Here is a 20,751-nt window from a genome sequence, read left to right as displayed (position 1 = left end):
GGTTTTGAAGCGGCCCGGACGCTTGCTCTTCCGCTGCGGTCGGCGCTCCCACAGAGGAGAGCACGGCCGCAGCAGGGGGGGGGGGGGGGGATTTTGAACATGCTGCGGTCGCAAATCCGCGCCACAGCTTCTGCTGGCTTAGCCGCAGCGGATTTGCCATCCCGTGTGGACGAGATTTCTGAGAATCCCGGGATTAGCGGCCGCATGCAGATTTTCCACGGTGAAGTTCCGCACGGAACACAAAGGGCAGCAATGCAGGTGAGAGAACAAGTAAACGGTCATGCATTTTTTTCGCATGATCGCGAATTTTTGTGCGACCACGATAGAGGAACGGGAACATTTCAGTTTAATGCAAACCCACTTAAGGCTGCCTGTCCATGGGCAAGCTGTCATTGCGTTATCTGCGTCGATAATCTAGCCGCGGGTAACGCAGTGAACACTTTTCATATAAGAACTATGGAAAGCACAGCCCGACATCCACTAGCGGAGAATCATAGCAATTCCCTGCTCGCAGGATTCAAATTGCAGCATGCTGCGATTTTCTGCAGTGAGCCCATCTATTAGATAGGACTCCATGGTGAGCCTGTCAGTTCTTCCCCCTGCGGAGGAATATTGCTAGCGATATGCCACCTCACCCGTGGACAGGGGGCCCAAGTCAATGAGGAAAGAGTGAAAACTTTTTCATTTAAAACAGAAATAAAAACTGAATGAGAAAAATGCTTAACGGAAGCCACCAGTGTGGACAAGCCCCAACGGGGTCACCACACCACTCCTTCCTGTATAAGTCCCTGATCTGACATAGGCTGCTGCAGCCTGTAAACATGGAGCCAGGAGAGCCGTTTTTAGAGAAGACTTCAGACAACCACTTAATGCCAGATTAATCCAGTGCTGCTTAGGAAACATACAAGAGTATCATTGCATGCAGAACCCTGAAGCAGCCTACAGGCCACAAGACCCCCAGTGTAGACAGAGGGGCAGCGCTACCTTCTGTATTGTAAGCAGCTTTAGGACAGTTCATATGGGGCATAGGCTTCTGCAATGGTCCTAGTCATCTCAAGATACCCCAGTGCTTCCAGCTAAAATAAGCCCAAAAATGCCTGCAACAAGTCTGCCACATCGTAATATTCTATAGCAGGCAAACAGGCTAAATTGCGCCAAAATCCGCACCACATTCGCTGTTTTAGACACTTACCGTTTCTTCCCACCATAATGCCCTCTCCACCAAATCATGACTCTTCAGCTAGTTTCCTACCCAACAATGTAGTTCCTCTGAAAAGCAGAGCTGTACTCCTGTTTGTGCAAGCAGGAGGAGACAACCCAGGCAGGGCTCCCAAGGGCCCCATACTCTGCTTCTATGATATGGACACATCTACATCATATCTAGCAGAAACCTTTAGTTAAAAGTTTATTCCAAGTAGTGAGAAGGATATTAGGAGCCTCACATGCAGATCTACAGACTGTACATAGACCACATTCAGACCAAGCCACTACAGGGAAAGGCAGGGGTGACTGCTTAGCAGTAGCCTTGAAGGGATGGTCAGACCAGAAGCAGTTTTCACCTAGACAGGCATTTTATCAGTGAGGGTCTGACTGCTGGGACCCCCACTGACAACAGTGGTCTCCAAATGCCTATGAATGAAGGAGGGGTGGTTGAGCATGTGCACTGCTACATTACTGGTTTCACAGGGACTGTAGTGCACATGTATGACCACCACCAATCCATTTGGGCAGCCTTTGGAATCAGTTACCATGAGGGTGCCAGTAGCCAGACCCCCAGTGATCAGATCGCTCTCCCCTACCCTGTAATGAGCAGTATACAATAGTTTGCTGCTATGCAGCAGTCCAGACTCCGCTGCATTTTGGCGGTACCGTTGTACCTTGACACCACTGGAAGCTAGGGGTTTGAGAGGAGGAAGAATGCCCCTAGTTCCTGATTGGTGGAATTCAAGGCTCCTAGCAGCAGCATCTGTAGGCATAACAGGAAAATAAACCCCAACCCTCAAGGCCATGCAAAATTCAATGCAGATGCTACCACCTGTGCCTCTCCTGCCGCCGCTGTCAGCGCCTCTCCTCCAGCCGCTGCTCCCTGTCGTCCTGCCACACGCGCCTCCAGCCAATCAGAAGCTGGGGGCGTTACTTTATGTCAAAGTGCTGTATTATATCACCCCCTCCCCCTTAACTTCTGGTTAAAACATAATACAACAGTACTGTGGAGGCCAACGGATGTAAGGCATTCTAGATTAGTGGTCATACACCTCGACATGACATGCAAGATGTACATCACAATACTGCTTATTGAAGTATTCTGCAGGTATTCAGTACACAGTTTCCTGCTACTTCAATGCATCCGGCATAACACAAAGGCGACCAGACAGACACAACGAATCCAAAACTACATATTTCAGTAAGATCAAGTGAGCCTCTAATCTGTATGGGGTCCGGCTGACAGCAGTGGTCGGGGGAAGAGAAGGATCATGAATACAGGTTATCGTTGACTCGTTCACTTTAGATACGTCCTTCTCAGTCACTTCCAGTAAATGAACGAACAACCAACTTGTTTATACAGGTGAACCCTTGGCTGTCCGAGCACACAAGTGAACAATGCCAAACGAGAAATAGTTTGGGATAAGTGGACACTTCATGTAGGACAGGAGCTACAGCCAGACCCATTATCGCAATCCGAGACAAGCAGACTGTATTAGCGAGTTGGTAGAAACAGTGGATGAATGATGATTAATGTTTTCTAGAAGACGATGCCCCATCATACAACAACTGGGTTGTGCCGCTGCATGCCATGCCCCTGTAACCAGATCTATAGGCACACGCAGAACTTTCCTTTCTTACAAGTATGTGAGGTGTGCCACGTGGTTTTAGTCCTGACTCATCAGGCTCCTGCACTCCAATGCATCTCTGGAGGGAAATGATCTCCTTACAGTAAAGCAGCCGCTCTTCCACATAACCTAATAAAGTCACACAATCAGCTGCTGTAATGTGTCTACCATAAAGCTCCGCCAGGTGAAGCAGCTGGAGACTCCAGCACAGGGCATGGAGGAAGCCACAGACACCAAGTTCTATCTCACATCTGCTGCAAACATAACCCTGGTGGACAGAGCTTCCAGACAATATAACGGGGAGATCTCCAACTTCACCCATCTTCATAAGACCTGCGTACACAATGGACCGGCAGCTTCCATCTAGAATTCATCACTGTGCCACCTCCAATGATGTTAGAGGTGCCCCTGCTTTGATGGCAAGGCAATGGCTGCATGATCCTTAGCATCAAAGGTAACCGAAACCAAGTGTTATGATGCAGATGTAAACAGCTGAAATTGTCACGTTTGGCATAGCTTGCTCAGAGAGTTCTCAGCTTTCTCAACTGTTAAGGTAGGTGCGAAAGTTGAGTCACACACAGAACTCTTTTTGGAGAATTTAATAATTCTCCCCAGTAACTTCAGAGTGAGATACAGCAGGAAGGTTTTATCCACGAGTCTAAAGGGGCTTTTAGGGTACTTTATACATGCCAACAGTTGCCCAAGTAATCATGGGCTACTGTCCCATGTAAACAGAACCTGAGGGCAAGAATCGCTCACCTGTTGGGAGTCCCTGGGTTTTCAGTTCACCTTATAACTAAAGGCCCATTTAAACAACGATCACTCAAAAGCAGTCTTTTGATTGATAATCATTGCATCTAAACACGTGGCCTCGGTGCACTGTTTGTTCATCGCCCATTTCTAGCCAGCTAGAAATGAGCGATGAGCCTCATCAGCACCACCCGCTGACATCTCAGTGGGTGGTGCCGATAGCATTCTTTCAGCTGCTATCCTGCTGGCAGTTCAGTGGAACACCAGCTGAAAGCTCCATGAACAATGCAGCTGTTTGCACATACAAAACAGCTGCATTGTTCTGAGCCATCATGGTGGTATCCTGCTCTGCCTGCATAACGTTTAAGTAGCCAATTAGCTACTTCGAGTTATGCAAAAGATGATCGCTCAAAACTGTCACTTAAAACTGTCATTTAAGTGATTGAGCCCCTGTAAACGGGCCTTAAGCAACTGTTAGCCTGTGTAAACAGGAAATCCAAAATTCATCTACAAACGGCCCGTTTACTCTGACAGCGTGTGGCCAGAAGAGATCTCCTGCGTGCTGCTCCATTCAAAAGGACAGCAGCAATAATAGTTGATATGGCTGTCGGGCACATGAGCATTTAAAGGGGTTGTCCCGCGCCGAAACGGTTTTTTTTTTTCCCCAACAGCCCCCCCGTTCGGCGCGAGACAAACCCGATGCACTGGTTAAACAAGAAAACCACACAGTGCTTACCTGAATCCCCGCGCTCCGGTTACTTACCTGCTGAAGATGGCCGCCGGGATCTTCTCCCTCGGTGGACCGCAGGGCTTCTGTGCGGTCCATTGCCGATTCCAGCCTCCTGATTGCTACAAGGAGCCGCTCTCCGGCACGAGGGGCCCCATTGAGAAAAGAAGACCGGACTGCGCAAGCGCGTCTAATCTGGCGATTAGACGCTGAAAATTAGACGGCACCATGGAGACGAGGACGCTAACAACGGAACAGGTAAGTGAATAACTTTTTATTAACTTCTGTATGGCTCATAATTAATGCACGATGTACATTACAAAGTGCATTAATATGGCCATACAGAAGTGTATAGACCCACTTGCTTTCGCGGGACAACCCCTTTAACAGTCTTCCCATGTAAAAAAAAAAAAATACCCTAAAGGGCAGGCATGAACATTCATTCACCAAACCTTTGCCCTAGTGACCACATCTTTTATGGAGTACCATATATTTAGCAGGAGCACATCACTGCAGAGATGTGCCGACAAGAGTTAGATGCCTGAACGATCACACCAGCGATCATTTGAGCAACATGCAAGAGTGTTCATCAGGGTTCATTCCTGGTAGAAAATCTGCTGGTGCAGAGGTACCTTAAGGGCCCTTTTATACTGGACAGTGGACAGGCACTACTGCACCCTACAGTTGGCCCAGCAATACATCCTGAGCTCTTACACAGCAACGATCATCGCTCAGTGAATAGAGGAGCTTCTCACTAGCGTTGTACAGAAACACCAGATCGAATCCTGTACTGGTGTATCTTGACGCCACCGAAAGTGGTGGGTGTAGCCAAGTGTTAGGCTGCTTGAAAGCCAGGTAATGCCCCCTTAACCTGACTGGCTGCACTCACCGCTCTGCCGCTGTGTTTTGTGCTGGCCTCCTGAGACTGCTGCCGGTTGCCTGCGGTGAACAAACCTGCTGCAGCACCGGCGATTCTCACCGCCTCCTCCTCGTATCGGTTCTGTCAGTAATGCTGCAGCGTGTGGGCTCCTGTGTCGGCATCTGCAGCAGGGGTTCACAGCCCAGGGGAGGCTACACTCTGCTGCAGTGCCAACACCTCTTGTTGCCTCCTCCTATCGCTTCAGTCAGTAACGCTGCAGCGCGTGGCCTCCCGTGTCTGCATCTGCAGCGGGAGTTCACACTCCAGGGAAGACTATATACAGGAGGCAACGTCCTACTGGCGGCATGCGGCCTCCCGGATCGGCATCTGCAGTGCTGGGGGTTCACACTCTGGCGGAGACATATGCAGCTCCGGAGTTTGTGGTGGGATGGAGGGTTAGGGGTAGTTTTACAGTTAGGCTTTACTACCCCTAACTGTAACTGTCCATCCCAGTACGAACTCCTTCTACGCTCAAGCAATCAGGAGCTTTGCAGCCAATTAGGCATGGGGGGTGTCAGCTACTGTCAAACAGCCTAAGGGCTCCTTCCCACGGACGGATTTCCGCCGCGTAATTCGCGGCGGTTGCCCGCAGCTATTAGGTTCTATTGAACCTAATAGCACAATGCTTACGTTGCGGAATTCCGCAACGTAAAATCTCCTGTCCTCGCCTGCGGACGGCTTCCATTGCAGTCAATGGAAGCTGTCCGTTCACGCTGGAGCACAGTGGAAGATAGCGTGAAATCGCCGCCGCGTCATAGCCGGGCACATCACGCCGAAGCGTTATGTGGGAGCGAGGACGCCGGTTCCGCAGGTAAGTTTGGGGTCTCTGGGGGGGCGCCGCCATCACGGCCGTGTGCAGCCGGCCTAACAGTTGAGTACACCCACCACTTCCGGTGGTGTCAAGATACACCAGTACCATTGGATCCTATGCTCTCCCCTGTGATCAGATAGGCCAGATGCCTGCGGCATTTGTCCAACTATGGACGCCAAAGCAGCGCACAATAAGGCCAACGCCTGTGTCTGGTTTGGGTTCACACCAAGTTTTAATAGCTGATAACTACTCCGATAACGCTGCAAACTCTGGTTTCAATTCAACTTGCACTCTGTATTATGCTTTTTTTTGCTTTTTTAAAAACACAAGCAAGATGGACGGCATGAACCCCAATGGTTTGCATTACGGTATTCAGGTGTGCTTGTATTTACATATGGAGGCAGGAGAAAGTGTTTGTTTTTTTTAAATGCATGAAAAAAAAACAAAACAAGAACTAAATATGTGCACAAAACAGAATGAAACTGTATACTTGCTGTGTATTTTAGTGTATAAAGACGCTACAGATTGGGTATTTCATGTAGTGTCACTGAGTCCATGGCTCCGTCCCAGAGATAGAACTGGACACGACAGGCATGCGAGTACAGCACTCTAATGCTTCATGCAAGGGGGAAGACGTGGGGCTCATTCACACAAGTGTGATATAACAACGCAGCGGCTTTGGACGATCTCCGCAGTCTTTCTGGTTTCGTTTCCTGCTGTCACTTAGGAACATTGCTTCTCCTACATGGCAGATATGGAATTACATTGTACAAGGTTTAGTCCACAGAATAAAGCGCCACCGTGCGCAATACGTGATAAACTACAACATGCTGCGTTCATTGTTACTCCCGTATGATACGCAGTGAAAACCGCTAGTCAAAGTAACAGCGCAAATCAGTGTATTGGAGTTGCAGCGCTGAATCGTGTACTAGATGCGTGTGTAACGCAATTTGAATACGCCCATGTAAGCCTGGCCTTAAGATGCCTTTACACAGCCAAGTACACCATCAGGCTGAGAAGCAGACAGAGGTCACTTCAAATCCTGTGATCTTTATGTGAGTGTAATACTACTGTAATACTAAGAATCACTCGCTGCACTTGTGATCTCCATGTGAAATGTGCATGAAGACTGACGTTCTGTATGGAAACAGAAGACGTGTGGCCCTTGCGTGTACAGGTGAGCGCCATCTGCTGCTCCCACAGGAAACAGGCGATTCTGCAATAGACTAGATAGACATCCGTGTAAACGCACCTCAACGCCTCCCTCACACAGGGGTTCAGCAAAGTGCAGTGTTTTCGGTCACAGCGCTGTGCTGAGATTTACCTTCATTGATGAGGTGCGCTAAATGCCAAAAACTAGAACAGTCTCCGCTCGAAAATTGAGTGTCTGAGAGGCTCCATTGAAGACAATGGGAGCGTTACATCATGGCGCTAAAAACACAGAAGAAAAAAAAAGCGCCTGTGTGAGGGAGGGCCAAGTTCCCCCGTGTTTTGTGAAAAGTAGCTCAGCACCACTTTTATGAAGGCTGTCTAAAAGAAGGTTGTTGCCCACAGCGCAGCTTTCATTTCTTATACTGCTGATAAAATAAAACCTGTGCTGTGATTGGTTGCTAGGGGCAACAGACTGATTCTTTTAGACAGCCTTCATAAGTATGGCGCAGGGCTAGTTTTCCGTGGCGCCACACACCACCTGCTGAGCCTCCTCAACCGCCATCTCAGTGACAAAATTTCCACAAAACCCGTTTAAAACTCTTGGGTAACGCTGGTGGATTCTCGAGAAAGAATTATACAGTACCTAGAAGAGGGGAGAAAGATGGCTGGCTATGGGCACACCGGGACATCTGCCGATTGTTGGATCCACCATGACCTTCTGCCACCCGGCACAGGATCAGCAGAGAATGTCACAACCGAGCCGGCATACAGAACCAAGGAACACAGGGTACAACCACGGGATGTGAAGGCTGCAGCTAGCCACATGTGATCAGATGCCCACTAATGGTACTTTTAAGCCTAATGCCCACAGGCAGATTTGATTTGCGGATCTGCGATTCTGAGCGCCCATAGGGAAGCATTGGCATCCGCAACTAAATTTAAGCATGTGGATTTGATTTGCAGATGGTTTGGTGCGGAAAACAAATCACAGCATGCTCCATTTCAGTGCGGATTCCGTGCGGACGGGATCAATAGAAGTCAATGGGTGCGGACGATCCGCAATGCATCCGCAAGTACAATTGCATATGCACTGCGGATTTGAAGGTTAAAAAGCAAGGGAGGTGGGGTTGTGGATTTTTTTTTTTTTTTTAAACCACAGGGAAAAACCATTACACCCGCGATCTCCCACAAATTGCTTCCACAGGTCTCCCGCTGCAGAAATCCTGCATGCAGAGTCCAATCTGCCTGTGGACATGAGGCCTTACACGGGACGAGCTGTCGGGCAAACAATGCTGGCACTCATCCCAGTGATGCCCCCTTATGTGCCATCACACAGGAGCAAGTATCGTTGGCAAGACTGTAGAACTATGACTGAGAACATAATACCATACAGACAGCTGTTTCGGGGGTGGGGGAGAAGAGATTGCCCCTCAGTGTGCAGTAGATTTCTGGCTTGGCTGGTGAGAGGCCTGTGACATGGGTCAAGAGGGGAGTAGTCTCCCCCTAAGGAGAGTACCCAAAAAGTGTGGAGACACCTTGGGAAGAGGGGAAGGGGTGCATCACCATGAATGCTATGGAGAGCTTTCACTGCGTTCCCCATGGGGATCGCAATGAAAACCCGCCTGTGGACAGGAGCCCTTACTCTCCTTGGGGAGAGACAATGTCCACCCCCTAGCTGTCTCCACACACTTTATGCGTGCCCTCCTTAAGGCGAGACGACCCCTCTTGACCAACAGGCTGAACTGGACAGACATGTGTCTTCAGCCTTGCATACTATGTTACACTGGACAATTATCTGAAGTTATCAAGATCCATATAACAAAACCACACAAGACAAACGGACAGTTAGACAGATAACGGGAAGAGCGCCTGTTTCAACAGATCCGTTAAGGCTGGGTTCACACAAAGCGGAATCCCACCGGAAATCTCGCAGTTTTGCCGCAGCGAAAAACTGCAAGATTTCTGCTGGGAAAGTGCAGCTTCAAAACCTGTAGCACTTAGCCACGGGCTTTGGAGCGGCTTGGCTGCATGCTCTTCTGTTGCGGACGGCGCTCCCATAGAGAGGAGCGCAACTGCAACACAAAGCAAAACAGACATGCCGTGGCCAGGGATTCAGTGCCGGCTTTGCCATGACAGATTGGCCATTCCGTGTGGACGAGATTTTTAACAAATCTCGTCCACATGCCTGGCTAATCCTGGGATTAGTTGCCACAGCGAAATTCGGCACGGAATTTCTGCAGCAAGACCCCCCTGTGTAAACCCAGCCTTAATGTATAGGGGGTATATATGTTAAGTAGTTTTGCATTTGCTTCCATTTTTACCACCCATTCTCTAGAAGCTAAACAACTCTGCCCTCATGTGTATGTATTATGGAACTACAGGTAGTGCCTCAAGACAGGCTCACACACGCAGATTCCAATTGCAGAATCCGCAAACGGCGTGCGCAGCAAGACCCAGGCATTGCGGAGCATGAATTATCACTTTTTCGGTCACACTCATTGATACAAATTGACTTTTCTGCACGCGAAAAAAAAAAAAAAAAAAAGTTTGTGGCATGCTCTATTCTGCCGCGGATAACCTCCATTGAAGTCAATGGTGTCTGTCCGACCCACCACCCCCCTGCAGTTAACATTGCGTATGAGTTGCGGGTACCCACATCATCGCCAAGCAACAACCTGCGCTATAACTATTGAAAGAAAAGAAAAAACCCTGTGATGAGCATGACCTACAGCAAGCCACCGCATTACAGGAAGTTCAGGTACACAACCAGAATCTGCTGCGGGCCTGACCTGAGCATCTACAGGGTGGGCCACAAACTCAAGTCCTGGAAATCCCGGTTCATCCTGGAGTAGATAGAGCAGCGAGGAGCTGCACAAGCAAGTGGCTGATGCCTCTGCATTATAACCATATTTCCAATTCCACTGAACCACCACAGATATTTTTATATTATATTTATATTGCTCTCGCCGCCCTAGAATAGACCTTCAACTAGTAAAAGAATAGACATCTCGGATACTAATGTGCAGAATTAACCCCATGTGTGCCTCCTACAATCCCCAACCCCTTCTTCATGATACTATGAAGTTGGTCCTTAAATTCCTTTCATTCCATTTTTCCCCAGTCACATAATTTTATAGGGTCGACGGCTCGTGATGGTAATGCTCATACACAAGTAGGCATAAACACCAGCTTCATGTACACCGAGGACGTTCGTACAGGAGAGGCGGATGACTCCACATGGCCCTGGTGGGCCTGGAGCATTGTTTGATGCTGCAGATAGTCACGACTAGCGTTCGCATCCTGCACGGTGATACATAGCAAGTGCCTGAGCCTGGCAGAGAATGCGTAGGCCTCCGAATAACTGCAGAGTCATTGCAGGCCTGCTGATTGTCAGCACAACGTGTGGGTCTCATCTGGGAGGGAGGAGCGCCGCGCTCCTTATGACGCACGTGGAAAGCCAGAACGAATTCTCCCATTTAAAACTGAAAGGGGTTACCATTCAAAGAAAATACGCAGCGACTGATTCATCCGTTCATTACAAACTGTAGTATGATTGATGGATGGGATATGAAGAAGCCACCCAAACGCAGATCTACCCAACTGTGAAGGACAGACATCTGCAGATGTGATCCAAGCATCTAGATGCATTCTAGGACTAGTGTAAGACTCCATTCACATGTGCCATAATACTCTGCCAGACACGAGCGGTGTATGACGGCATCACTGACGTATAATGGGTACTGCGGTTAAGCCCAAGGCATCCTCATCCTGGCATGCAGCGCTACTTTTTCTGCCAGGTATGATGGAGCCTAAATACTCACCCAATAAGTCTCATGGTTGTGAAAAGGACAACTGAAGATCACAATGGCGATATCCCAGAAGCGACAGTTTGCATGCAAGCATGGTAGCCATGGATATAGTGTCCACTACATTGGTAACAGCATGCATTTATGAGGGTCCTCCCTGCACAGGGAGATGACTGGGACTTAGGTAGAGGGGTCTAATTAAAGCCAAGGAAGTGGCCTGACCTTTTATTACCAACCCCTAACAGGATCGCAAGACAGTGGCACTAGAGGGAGCCCAAGAGCTGAAACTCCCACCAATTTCTAGAACGATGGGGACCCCTGCAATCTTCAACTTGAAGCACCGACATTTACTTCCATGTTACTGTTGTCAGCACCGTCATCTTCAGGACGGCAATTCCTACCGACTCCCATCATGGCAGTACCAACATTAGTTTAAAGGGCCTCCAGTTTCAGGACAACGTTCTGCCCTGGGACAGGGTAGTATATTACTTGTAGTTCTCTGCTGCCCTATTTCACTCATCCAGAATGGCTGTGGAAACCTAATTCCTTAAGGCACACTGCTCTGATTGGCTGCTGATGAGCAGCTCTAGCCAATCGGAGCAGGAATAGCGCAGTCCTAGTTTAAAGACCCTTTTATGTAGAACGACATCTTGGGTGCAGATACCCAACAGGTTGCCCCAACACTAGATCCTGTGCTTTTGCACAGGTACCATCACCACTCAGTGAAGGGAGGTGTAGAGGGCTGGGGGTCATTCCAGCCGCCCACCTCCATGGATGAACGCCTGCCTCATTACACACTGATCATTCGGTTTCTGCATGCATAAAAACTAATAATTCATTCTCTGATCAGCGTTCAGTTGCTGCATGTATATAGATCGGACAACAATCATTCATATTCTCACTTGATGGCAGGAATCTGCCTGTATCCAAGGGCCCTACACCGCCGATGTGCTGTGGAGATTAGGGAGTCCGAAAACTGATGCACCATCTCGGAAGCCTGGCCTTGCGGATCGGAGGGATGGCAGATAGTGTCTGCAGGTGATCTACCCCTCCGGTCCTGCAACAGGATTGTCATAAAAATGGGGGGGTTGTTTTAAAGATCAGGCCAAGAAAGAATGAGGATTGTTATTTTATTTCAGCAGTTAGTCATGCCAGCTCCATGGTGCCCATGGATACCATCTTATCTCAACTGTCCTTCAGGCCATTTGTCCCTAATGTTAAGTGCCACAATGCCAGCCTGCATCTTGAGGAATAATCTATGGGGCAGTTTGGTGGGTTAAAGTGACCGTTGCCGTCAAGAGAACGTTCAGCAGTATTACTACATACATGACCGCGAGTCACACGCATCACTGGTCTAGTACATGCTGGACAGCTGATAGCAGGGACCACAGGCTGCAATTCTCCATGGGAGCGCTGATAACATTGCTTTCAGCTGCTGTCCTGCAGGAGAACAATGGAGCTGTATGCAGATAACAGACCTACCAATGTTATCTGCATACAGCAAAGGGAGCCTCATTTACATGCAAACGAAGCTAATAAGCAACTAATAGGCATTAGTGCCCATTCGTAGCTATGCAAAATGATCGCTCAAACTGTCATTCAAACAAACAAATTTTGAGCGATCATTTTTGCGTGTAAACGGGGCTTAAGTTCTACTGACCCGTAACAGAGGACGACAGGTGGAGGCAAAAGCATTGAGACAATTTAGGTGCCAGACAGTGTATTGCCAGAGGAAGAGTCCTGTGAGTGACAGGCACCAGTGCCATTACTACAATTAATGATTATGAGGGCATCAGCTGTCAAGTCCTGAAGAGGTCTCTTGTATTTAGAGGACATCCCCCTGATAACAGCACTCACTTGGTGCCACAGAAAGTGCCTCAAGTACTCCCTTCATCAGGACAAAGTGATCTGTTCAGTGGGTGCCAGATCCCTGATGGCAGTACTAGGAGGGCATCTCATGGATTAGCTCTTCAGAAGCCAGATTCTCTTAATGAAGACAATACTGTAGAAGTTCAGATTATACTACAGTTTCTCCCGGGAAAGCCTTTAAAAAAGAAAAAAAAAAAAAAATTATCTGAACTAATGAACTTTTAGTTACTGCTCCCCTTTCCCTACTCAGGTGTAACAGCCCATCACCACTAATGTAGTGTCCTCACTAGGATCACTACCCCAAATGGCAATCATCATGTTGGCTTGTGAACAGATGGGGGGGGGGGGGCACAGTCAGAGAAAATGGGGTATTTTATCCCAGCACTAGAAGGCAAAAAAATGTCTTAGCATGTCCATCAAATCGGTTTTTTTTATCCCCTCTATTTCCTTTGTTTAGGCCTCCTTCCCACGAGCGTGACGGGCTCCGCAGCGTAATATTACGCAGTGAAGCCCGTCACGGCGCCCCCCAGAGCCCCTATACTTACCTGCGGGAGATAGCGTGAAATCGCTTCCCCGCCCACCGCCGCCGCGTCACCGCTCGTCACCGCCCACCGCCCTCGCGTCACCGCTCGTCACCGCCCACCGCCCTCGCGTCACCAGCCGTGTCACGTGACGCGGCCGGACCGCGTCATTTGGCGTCATATGACGCTCGGCGGTGGGCGGGAAAGCGTTTTTTCACGCTATCTCCCGCTGGTTACAGCGGGAGATAGCGTGAATGGACGGCTTCCATTGACTGCAATGGAAGCCGTCAGTGCGTACAGCCCGTCCTCACCCGCAGAAAATAGAGCATGCTGCGGGTGAGGACGGGAGAAATCGCGGTGCGTAATTCCGCGGTGGAATTACGCATCGTGAGCATTGAGCTATTAGGTTCAATAGAACCTAATAGCTGCGTGCAACGCAGCGGATTTTCGCCGCGAATTACGCGGCGGAAATCCGTTCGTGGGAAGGAGGCCTTAGGGTTTCCCCCCAGAAGCCCCATTACTGCACTATAGACTCCATCAGACACTCAACTGGTTACAAAGTTACAATAACCAAAACATAACTAAGCTGCCACAGAGATCTCCCTAGACTTCTGCTCCACCATGTCTGGGAGAGGTGCTCACCCCAATATGGCCATTATACCTCCAGCACTTCTATACCCCCCAATGGAAAACGGTCATACTGGACATTTACTACGGCAATGTAGCCAGTTTCCAGGCATAACTGCATTTAAATGATTTATAGACCCCCCCACACACACACCAACCAACATGTATGATGAAAATGCAGTATGCTGTACTGCTACTGGCATTAGTATATATGCCCCAGCACTTCCATTTATGCATCCCCATGAGGGCTGATGGGCTATAGTCACCCATTAAAGCTTATTCAGGTCAGCAAGCGGATTTCCTAAATGGAATGCAGAGTGTATACGGACAGAAAACAGGGATATTTACTACAGTCTGCACACCGCAATTCAAAGCCCAAGTGTGCAAGAGTCTTGCAACTTCTCTGCTTTGCACTGACCTCGCCACTTTTGCGCAAAGGGGTGGGGCTTGTCAGGAGAGGGTGTGGCCAACAGGTTTATGGGTCCTTACACCAGAAGTCTACCCCACTGTGTTGCATGGAAGAGTCGCCTAACACATGAAGGAGTGGGCACTGGGGGAAGTATACCAAGACCGGTGTTTGATATACCCCTCTTGGCAAGTTTCACCTAGTTGGTTTTAGTGGATCTGTTACACCCGGTCTTCATTCTTTTGCCCTTCTGCACATACATTTAAACATAAAGCCCGTGTTCAGCCCTGACTAATGGATAAAGGATTGGGTCGCTTGGCTTTTTTTTAATGGAAGTAGTGCAGCCCGCTGCGCTATTGTTTCCGTGAAGATAAACAGAACTGAAGCGCCCCCACCAAGATCATTGGGAATTAGAACTTTTCTCCCCATTTTCAGCCCCTCTGACAAGTGCCAAACAGGAACCAAAAAAATGGCGCTGAGCGCGGGGGCAGGAGAGCGCAGCAGATGCCCTCTGCCCTTGTGGGATTTAAACGCCACCAACTTAAGTAGGCAGATCTCACATGCAGGGCTTGGGGAAAGCTGGGTGACATCAGAGAACAGCTGATACCCTATAGCCAGGCAGTGCTCTAAGGTCTGTTAGAGCTGATCCTCCATAGGCTTTAGTGCCCAGCTGGCTATAGAGGTGGCACAATAGGCTGCCATGTCTCCAGGGATGGAGGTGATGGGACCACATCCTGCAGAGCCCCCAGAAGGGCAGTAGCATGACCCCCTCTACTCGGTGCCGGCAGCTATCAGCCCCCGGGAGGACACAATCAATGGTTGCACGCCATCTTGCAGAAGAACATGGTGTCAGCAGCGGCGGGGGCGGGATTCTCCAAAGCCGATTACGTCAAATACGTAAATCTCATGATGACAGTGACTTAGGTCTACGCAAAAAGACGCAAAATCTGCGGCAGGCCCAGGTGCAGCGGGTACAGTGTGTGCCGCAGGACGCGGTCCGTTATGTCCCTCTCCCCGGCAGGTGCAGCACGCAGCACAGCGCTCTTACCGCTAGTGTCTGGAAGAAGCCTCCGGGGGTCGTTGCCCAGACGTATTTGGCGTCCACGTACCCGACAATGGCGGCCTCCTGGCAGCTGCCATCGGCCATCAACATATCCACGTAATCCTGCCAGCCGGACATCTTCAGTAGGGGGGGGGACCGAGAGGTACCGGTGCTAGTGAGAGCAGGGAGCCCGGGGTAGGGATGAGGGTAGCCGGTATCGGGGAGGAAGCGGCTCCGTCACGGCCGGAGATAATCTGAGCTCCGACAGCCGGGAGAAGCCAAGGAAATAGGGCAGCGCCCGGGTGTAGCCCCCCTCCCCTGCACTGCCGCTACAGATCCCTCCGCCAGCCGCGGCGGAAGGACACAGTGCACACCTCCACTCTGTACTGCGAGGAATCAGTGCACTCACAGCGCTGCCCGCTAGAAAATAGTGCGGCAGTCATGGCCAGGCATCACACACTGGATGGGGCGCCAGCTGGCACTGCACAGGGACCTAGTGCCCGTTAGAAAATAGATCCAGTGCACTGAAGGGAAAGTCAGGAATCACTGCACATCTACCTGGTGCCCGTTAGAAAATAGCTCCAGCGCTTGTATTTATTCGGGAGACCCCATACATGTACATTATAAAATAGGTCCTGTGCTTAATAGTCAGTGCCCTCTATGAAATGTTAGGGGAAGTGGAAAGGGTTAAAACAACCTCCTAATGAGGTCAATGAGCCCAATTACAGGTATACCTATCTGCAGAGTGGGGTCGTTTTTTTTAACTCTATCATTTCCAGGGCTTAAAGTTTAGAGCGTTTTCACACGGGCAAGAATACCACAGCGGGCACAGAAAAAATACCCGTTTATATGCGTTCATTCACTTGAGCGCTTTTTCATTAGGACCGATGGTCACTGTATGTTGTATTTTGTGTGAGCCTGGTGTGAGTATAGGGCATGTTCTGGGCAGCGACCCACACATCACACTGCACGGACGGCGTGCCCATGGCATGTGCAGCGCGAATTGCCCAAGAGTCTCGAACACAACTTGCTCTCTGCTGCGTGAATATGGCCTTAGGCCCCCTTCACAAGAGCACTTGAATGATGCTTTTTTGCGCGCACATTGGAGTATTTTACTGTATTTTTTGCACCCACAAGGCATGTTCATTTACACATGGCAAAAAAATGCGCACTAATTGAAATGGCTAATTAGTCTAATGAGTTCCAGATGTGTTCTTTTTCCTGCACAATTATGCAGTGTTTCCCATATTTTGCAGGCATTTGTCCATCCACATTGACTTCTATGGGGGCTTTTGGTGCGCAGATGCACAGGAAAAATATGCGCATGTGAACAAACCAATTGAAATCAATGGATTCTATTCTCTGCGTATTGCCTATGCAAATACACCCACAAAGTGGTCAGGGCAAAGTGGTTAGGAGTCACTGCCCATATACCCACTGCCCTCTTAGGCTGCATTCACACGAACGTATATCGGCTCGGTTTTCACGCCGAGCCGATATACGTCGTCCTCATCTGCAGGGGGGGGAGGATGGAAAAGCCAGGAGCAGCAACTGAGCTCCTGCCCCCTCTCTGCCTCCTCTCCGCCCCTCTGCACTATTTGCAATGGCGAGAGGTGGGATGGGGCGGGGCTAAATCTCAGAACTTAGCCCCGCCCCACCTCTTTTCATTGCAAATAGTGCAGAGGGGCGGAGAGGAGGCAGAGAGGGGGCGGGAGCTCAGTTCCTGCTCCAGGCTCTTCGATCCTCCCCCCCCCCCCTGCAGATGAGGACGACGTATATCGGCTCGGCGTGAAAACCGAGCCGATATACGTTCGTGTGAATGCAGCCTTAAAAGGATATTCTGAACATTTAACCCCTTTTAGTACAGATGATGTATCCTCAGGAGTCCTCAGTAGTTGATTGGCAAGGGCCGCTCAAGATCCTCTGCGATCAGCTGATCTCAGCCCAGACACTCACTGCAGCTTGCCAGATGTTAAGGATCCCATCCAGAGGCGTAACTTAAAGCTCCCGGGCCCCGATGCAAAGCTTGTAACAGGGCCCCCAACTATAATGCTTTACTCATAGTACTAGGTTACCTATATGGAGAAGAGAGCCCGGGTGCAACCGCATCCCCTGCATCCTCTATAGTTACGCCCCTGATCCCATCCACATTTGGGTAAAAGCTGGAATTGCCATAGAAGACTTCACTCCCATTGAAATCAATAGGAACTATATCTTCCATAGAACTTTCAGCCCCGATGCGCACATCCAGCCCTGCTGCAGTGAGTGCAGTGGGTAGGGGACTGAGATTAGGTAATCACTGAAGTCCCGATATGTCATCAGTATTAAAACTGGTTAAATGCCCAGCATACACCTTTTAAAATACTTGTACTATCTCCAGGAGTCATTGCATATAGATTGAGTGCCCATTATAAAACTGCTCCAGTGCAATATATTCATCACACAGCACTGCATGAGAGCTGGTCGTCACTGCATGTGTACCTAGTGCCCATTATAAAATAGCTCAAGTGCATTATAGTCATCACACAGTGCACCTATTAGAGAGTCAGTAGTCACTGCGCAGATACCTAGTGGCTGATGTACAATAGGGCCATTACATCATCCTTATCATGCAGTGCACTCCTGGGAGAATCAGTTGCAGTGCCTTCTATTCATCACACAGTGCACTGTATAGTGATTCAGGAATTACTGCAGACACTCACCTATTATAAAATAGTTCCAGTGTATTATATTCCTCCACAGTGCACTGCATTAACTGACAGTAATCACTGTGCACATACGCAGTGCCTAATCTGACATTGCTCCATTTCATTCTATCCATCGTGTGCACTGCATTATTTTCAGCACAATGATGGACGCACCAGCTACTACTTGTCCAGCACTAGTGGATTCTATTGATTATATAATCTATCAGCATGTGTCTTTCTGAGTAGGTATGCACACGAGTGTATGCGTATATGCGCTGCGTTTTTGCGGAATGGGCATTGGATATTTGCGCACGCAACTACATTTTTTTTACTGTACTTTTTGAGAAAAAAATGCAACGATGCTCTCAGCTATTGAAATGGCCAATTAGTTTCATGACTTTAGAAGTTCTCTAAATAAAACATGTTGCATATTTTTCAGCATGACCGAAATGTGCAAAATAAGCGCATGTGAACAAACCTATTGAAATCAATGGGTTCCATTTTCTGTGTATTGCACGTGCAAATTTTGTGTGTGCAAATACGCACATGTGAAGCCAACTTGAAGGGTGCATTCCCACGAACGTATATCGGCTCGGTTTTCACGCCAAGCCGATATATGTCGTCCTCATCTGCAGGGGGGGGGAGGATGGAAGAGCCAGGAGCAGGAACTGAGCTCCCGCCCCCTCTCTGTCTCCTCTCCACCCCTCTGCACTATTTGCAATGAAAGCAGGTGGGGTTAGCCCCGCCCCCGTCCCGCTTCTCCCCATTGCAAATAGTGCAGAGGGGCGGAGAGGAGGCAGAGAGGGGGTGGGAGCTCAGTTCCTGCTCCTGGCTCTTCCATCCTCCCCCCCCCCCTGCACACGAGGACATTCGTATATCGGCTCGGCATGAAAACCGAGCCGATATACGTTTGTGTGAATCCAGCCTAAGGTCTACTTCACATATGCAAGGTTTAGATCTGAGTTTTGTCCGAGTTTGTAACCGTGTAATCTTGGACAGAATTTGGACTCATTAAAAACGATGAGGCTCTTCATGCAAACAATTTTTTTCACGGACATCTTGTCGTGGTCTGGTTCTTTTCATGAATGAGAATAGTACGTGCAATGTTCACTGTCCTGCACTTCAGAGAGTATACAGACAGGGTGTACTCTTCTGTGTACAGGAATGCAGCCCAAGGCTGCCTGTCCACGGGCGTTGCGGTATCCCATAGCAACGCTATGGAGAGCTTTCATTGTGTTCCCCATGGCCGGATTATCGCCGCGGGCAACGCAATGAAAACCTGCCTGTGGACAGGCAGCCTAAGGCTCCCTGATATCGGGCCTGATATCACACTCGCCAATGTGTGTTTTCACGGGCAAAAATGCCTCTCATCACTTCAGTAAAATAGCAATCCTCCATCGCTGCTTTCAGCCGTGTCAGAGGATCGGCAAGTGTTTGCCGTTGTTTTCAGTGAGAAGCCTCACATTGCACTCCGTGAGACCATCCAGGGGTGCTGCTAGACTTCTCATTTAAAATCCTGAAAATGTCACCCTTGGGTGAAAGCTAAAATTCCTATACTGCGCTAAAAGCACGTTTGTGTGAACGAGGCCTAATGCCGTATTCTCACAGCCAATAGTGAGATGCGCCCCAAATCCTCGGGCTCAACTTGCATCGCGCAGCACCCGGCCCCCCTGTGCGATGTGCAAAGCACTGAACATTGCAAGTCCTAATCTCACATGAGGATCGAACGACAATAGGAGCTGCTTCATTTTCTTCATCTCATACTATCGGTGCGAGAGAAAAAACGCTTGTTTAAATTAAGTATGTTGGAAATAATGGGTTATTGTCACATGCGAGTTCTGTACGTCGCGCACTCACATAGAACTTGTGCGTTCTTGTCTGTGTAATAATAATCTTGTAGATATGATACCTAACAAAAAGAAATGGTGTTAAATAGCAGAAGCTTTCGAAACTTCTAAGGGAGGTTTCACATCTGTGATGGATCCAACAGTTAAAGGTTTTGTTGTAGATTCGGCACAAAATACCGGAAGAATAGGCGCTGCGTGGGGTGCTTTTTCTTTTGGCTACAAGTCGGGTAGCTGAGCGGAAAGCTAATGGATTCCATTATAGTCAATGTGGTTCTGTTTGGTGCTGTTCGGTTCCGTCTGAGATGGAGCCATTCAGCTGTGGGGATTCCCCTTTCTTGCTCCCTGAATAGAGCAGGAACGCAGAACCCCGGACGTAGATGTGAAACCCCCCTTAGGTCTCTTCAGCTTTTGCCTGATGAAGAGACCCAAGTAGTCTCGAAAGCTTGTGGCATTTAGAAAGTATCATCTACAACAGGGGTCCCCAACCCCAGTCCTCAGGGACCACCAACAGGTCATGTTTTCAGGATATCCTATAGTACGTACACCTGTGGCAATGTCTGACAATAATTACATCACCTGTGTAATACTGAGGAAATCCTGAAAACATGACCTGTTGGCGGTCCCTGAGGACTGGAGTTGGGGAACACTGATCTACAAGATGACGTTGTTTCTTTTACTAAAAGCAGTGATTCCTCCGACTACAGTTTGCAGTGCAGCACTGTATGGTGTAGTAATCCCCATGCTTCGCTTGTACAC

At 49.1% G+C, this 20,751-nt stretch overlaps 1 protein-coding gene across 1 annotated transcript in view; it reads right to left on the bottom strand.

The window, feature by feature from the left end:
• PFN2 (profilin 2) overlaps positions 1–15,787 on the bottom strand; it is a 35,632-nt gene extending 19,845 nt beyond the window's left edge. Inside the window, exon 1 of the mRNA XM_066599649.1 lies at positions 15,468–15,787. Coding sequence (XP_066455746.1) covers positions 15,468–15,599 — 132 coding nt within the window. The 5' untranslated portion in view covers positions 15,600–15,787. The remainder of the gene's footprint in view (positions 1–15,467) is intronic.
• Between the last annotated feature and the right edge of the window lie 4,964 nt (positions 15,788–20,751).

The sequence above is a fragment of the Eleutherodactylus coqui genome, chromosome 1 (assembly GCF_035609145.1).
Source record: "Eleutherodactylus coqui strain aEleCoq1 chromosome 1, aEleCoq1.hap1, whole genome shotgun sequence".
Taxonomy (NCBI): domain Eukaryota; kingdom Metazoa; phylum Chordata; class Amphibia; order Anura; family Eleutherodactylidae; genus Eleutherodactylus; species Eleutherodactylus coqui.
This window is presented reverse-complemented; position numbering and strand designations above follow the sequence as displayed.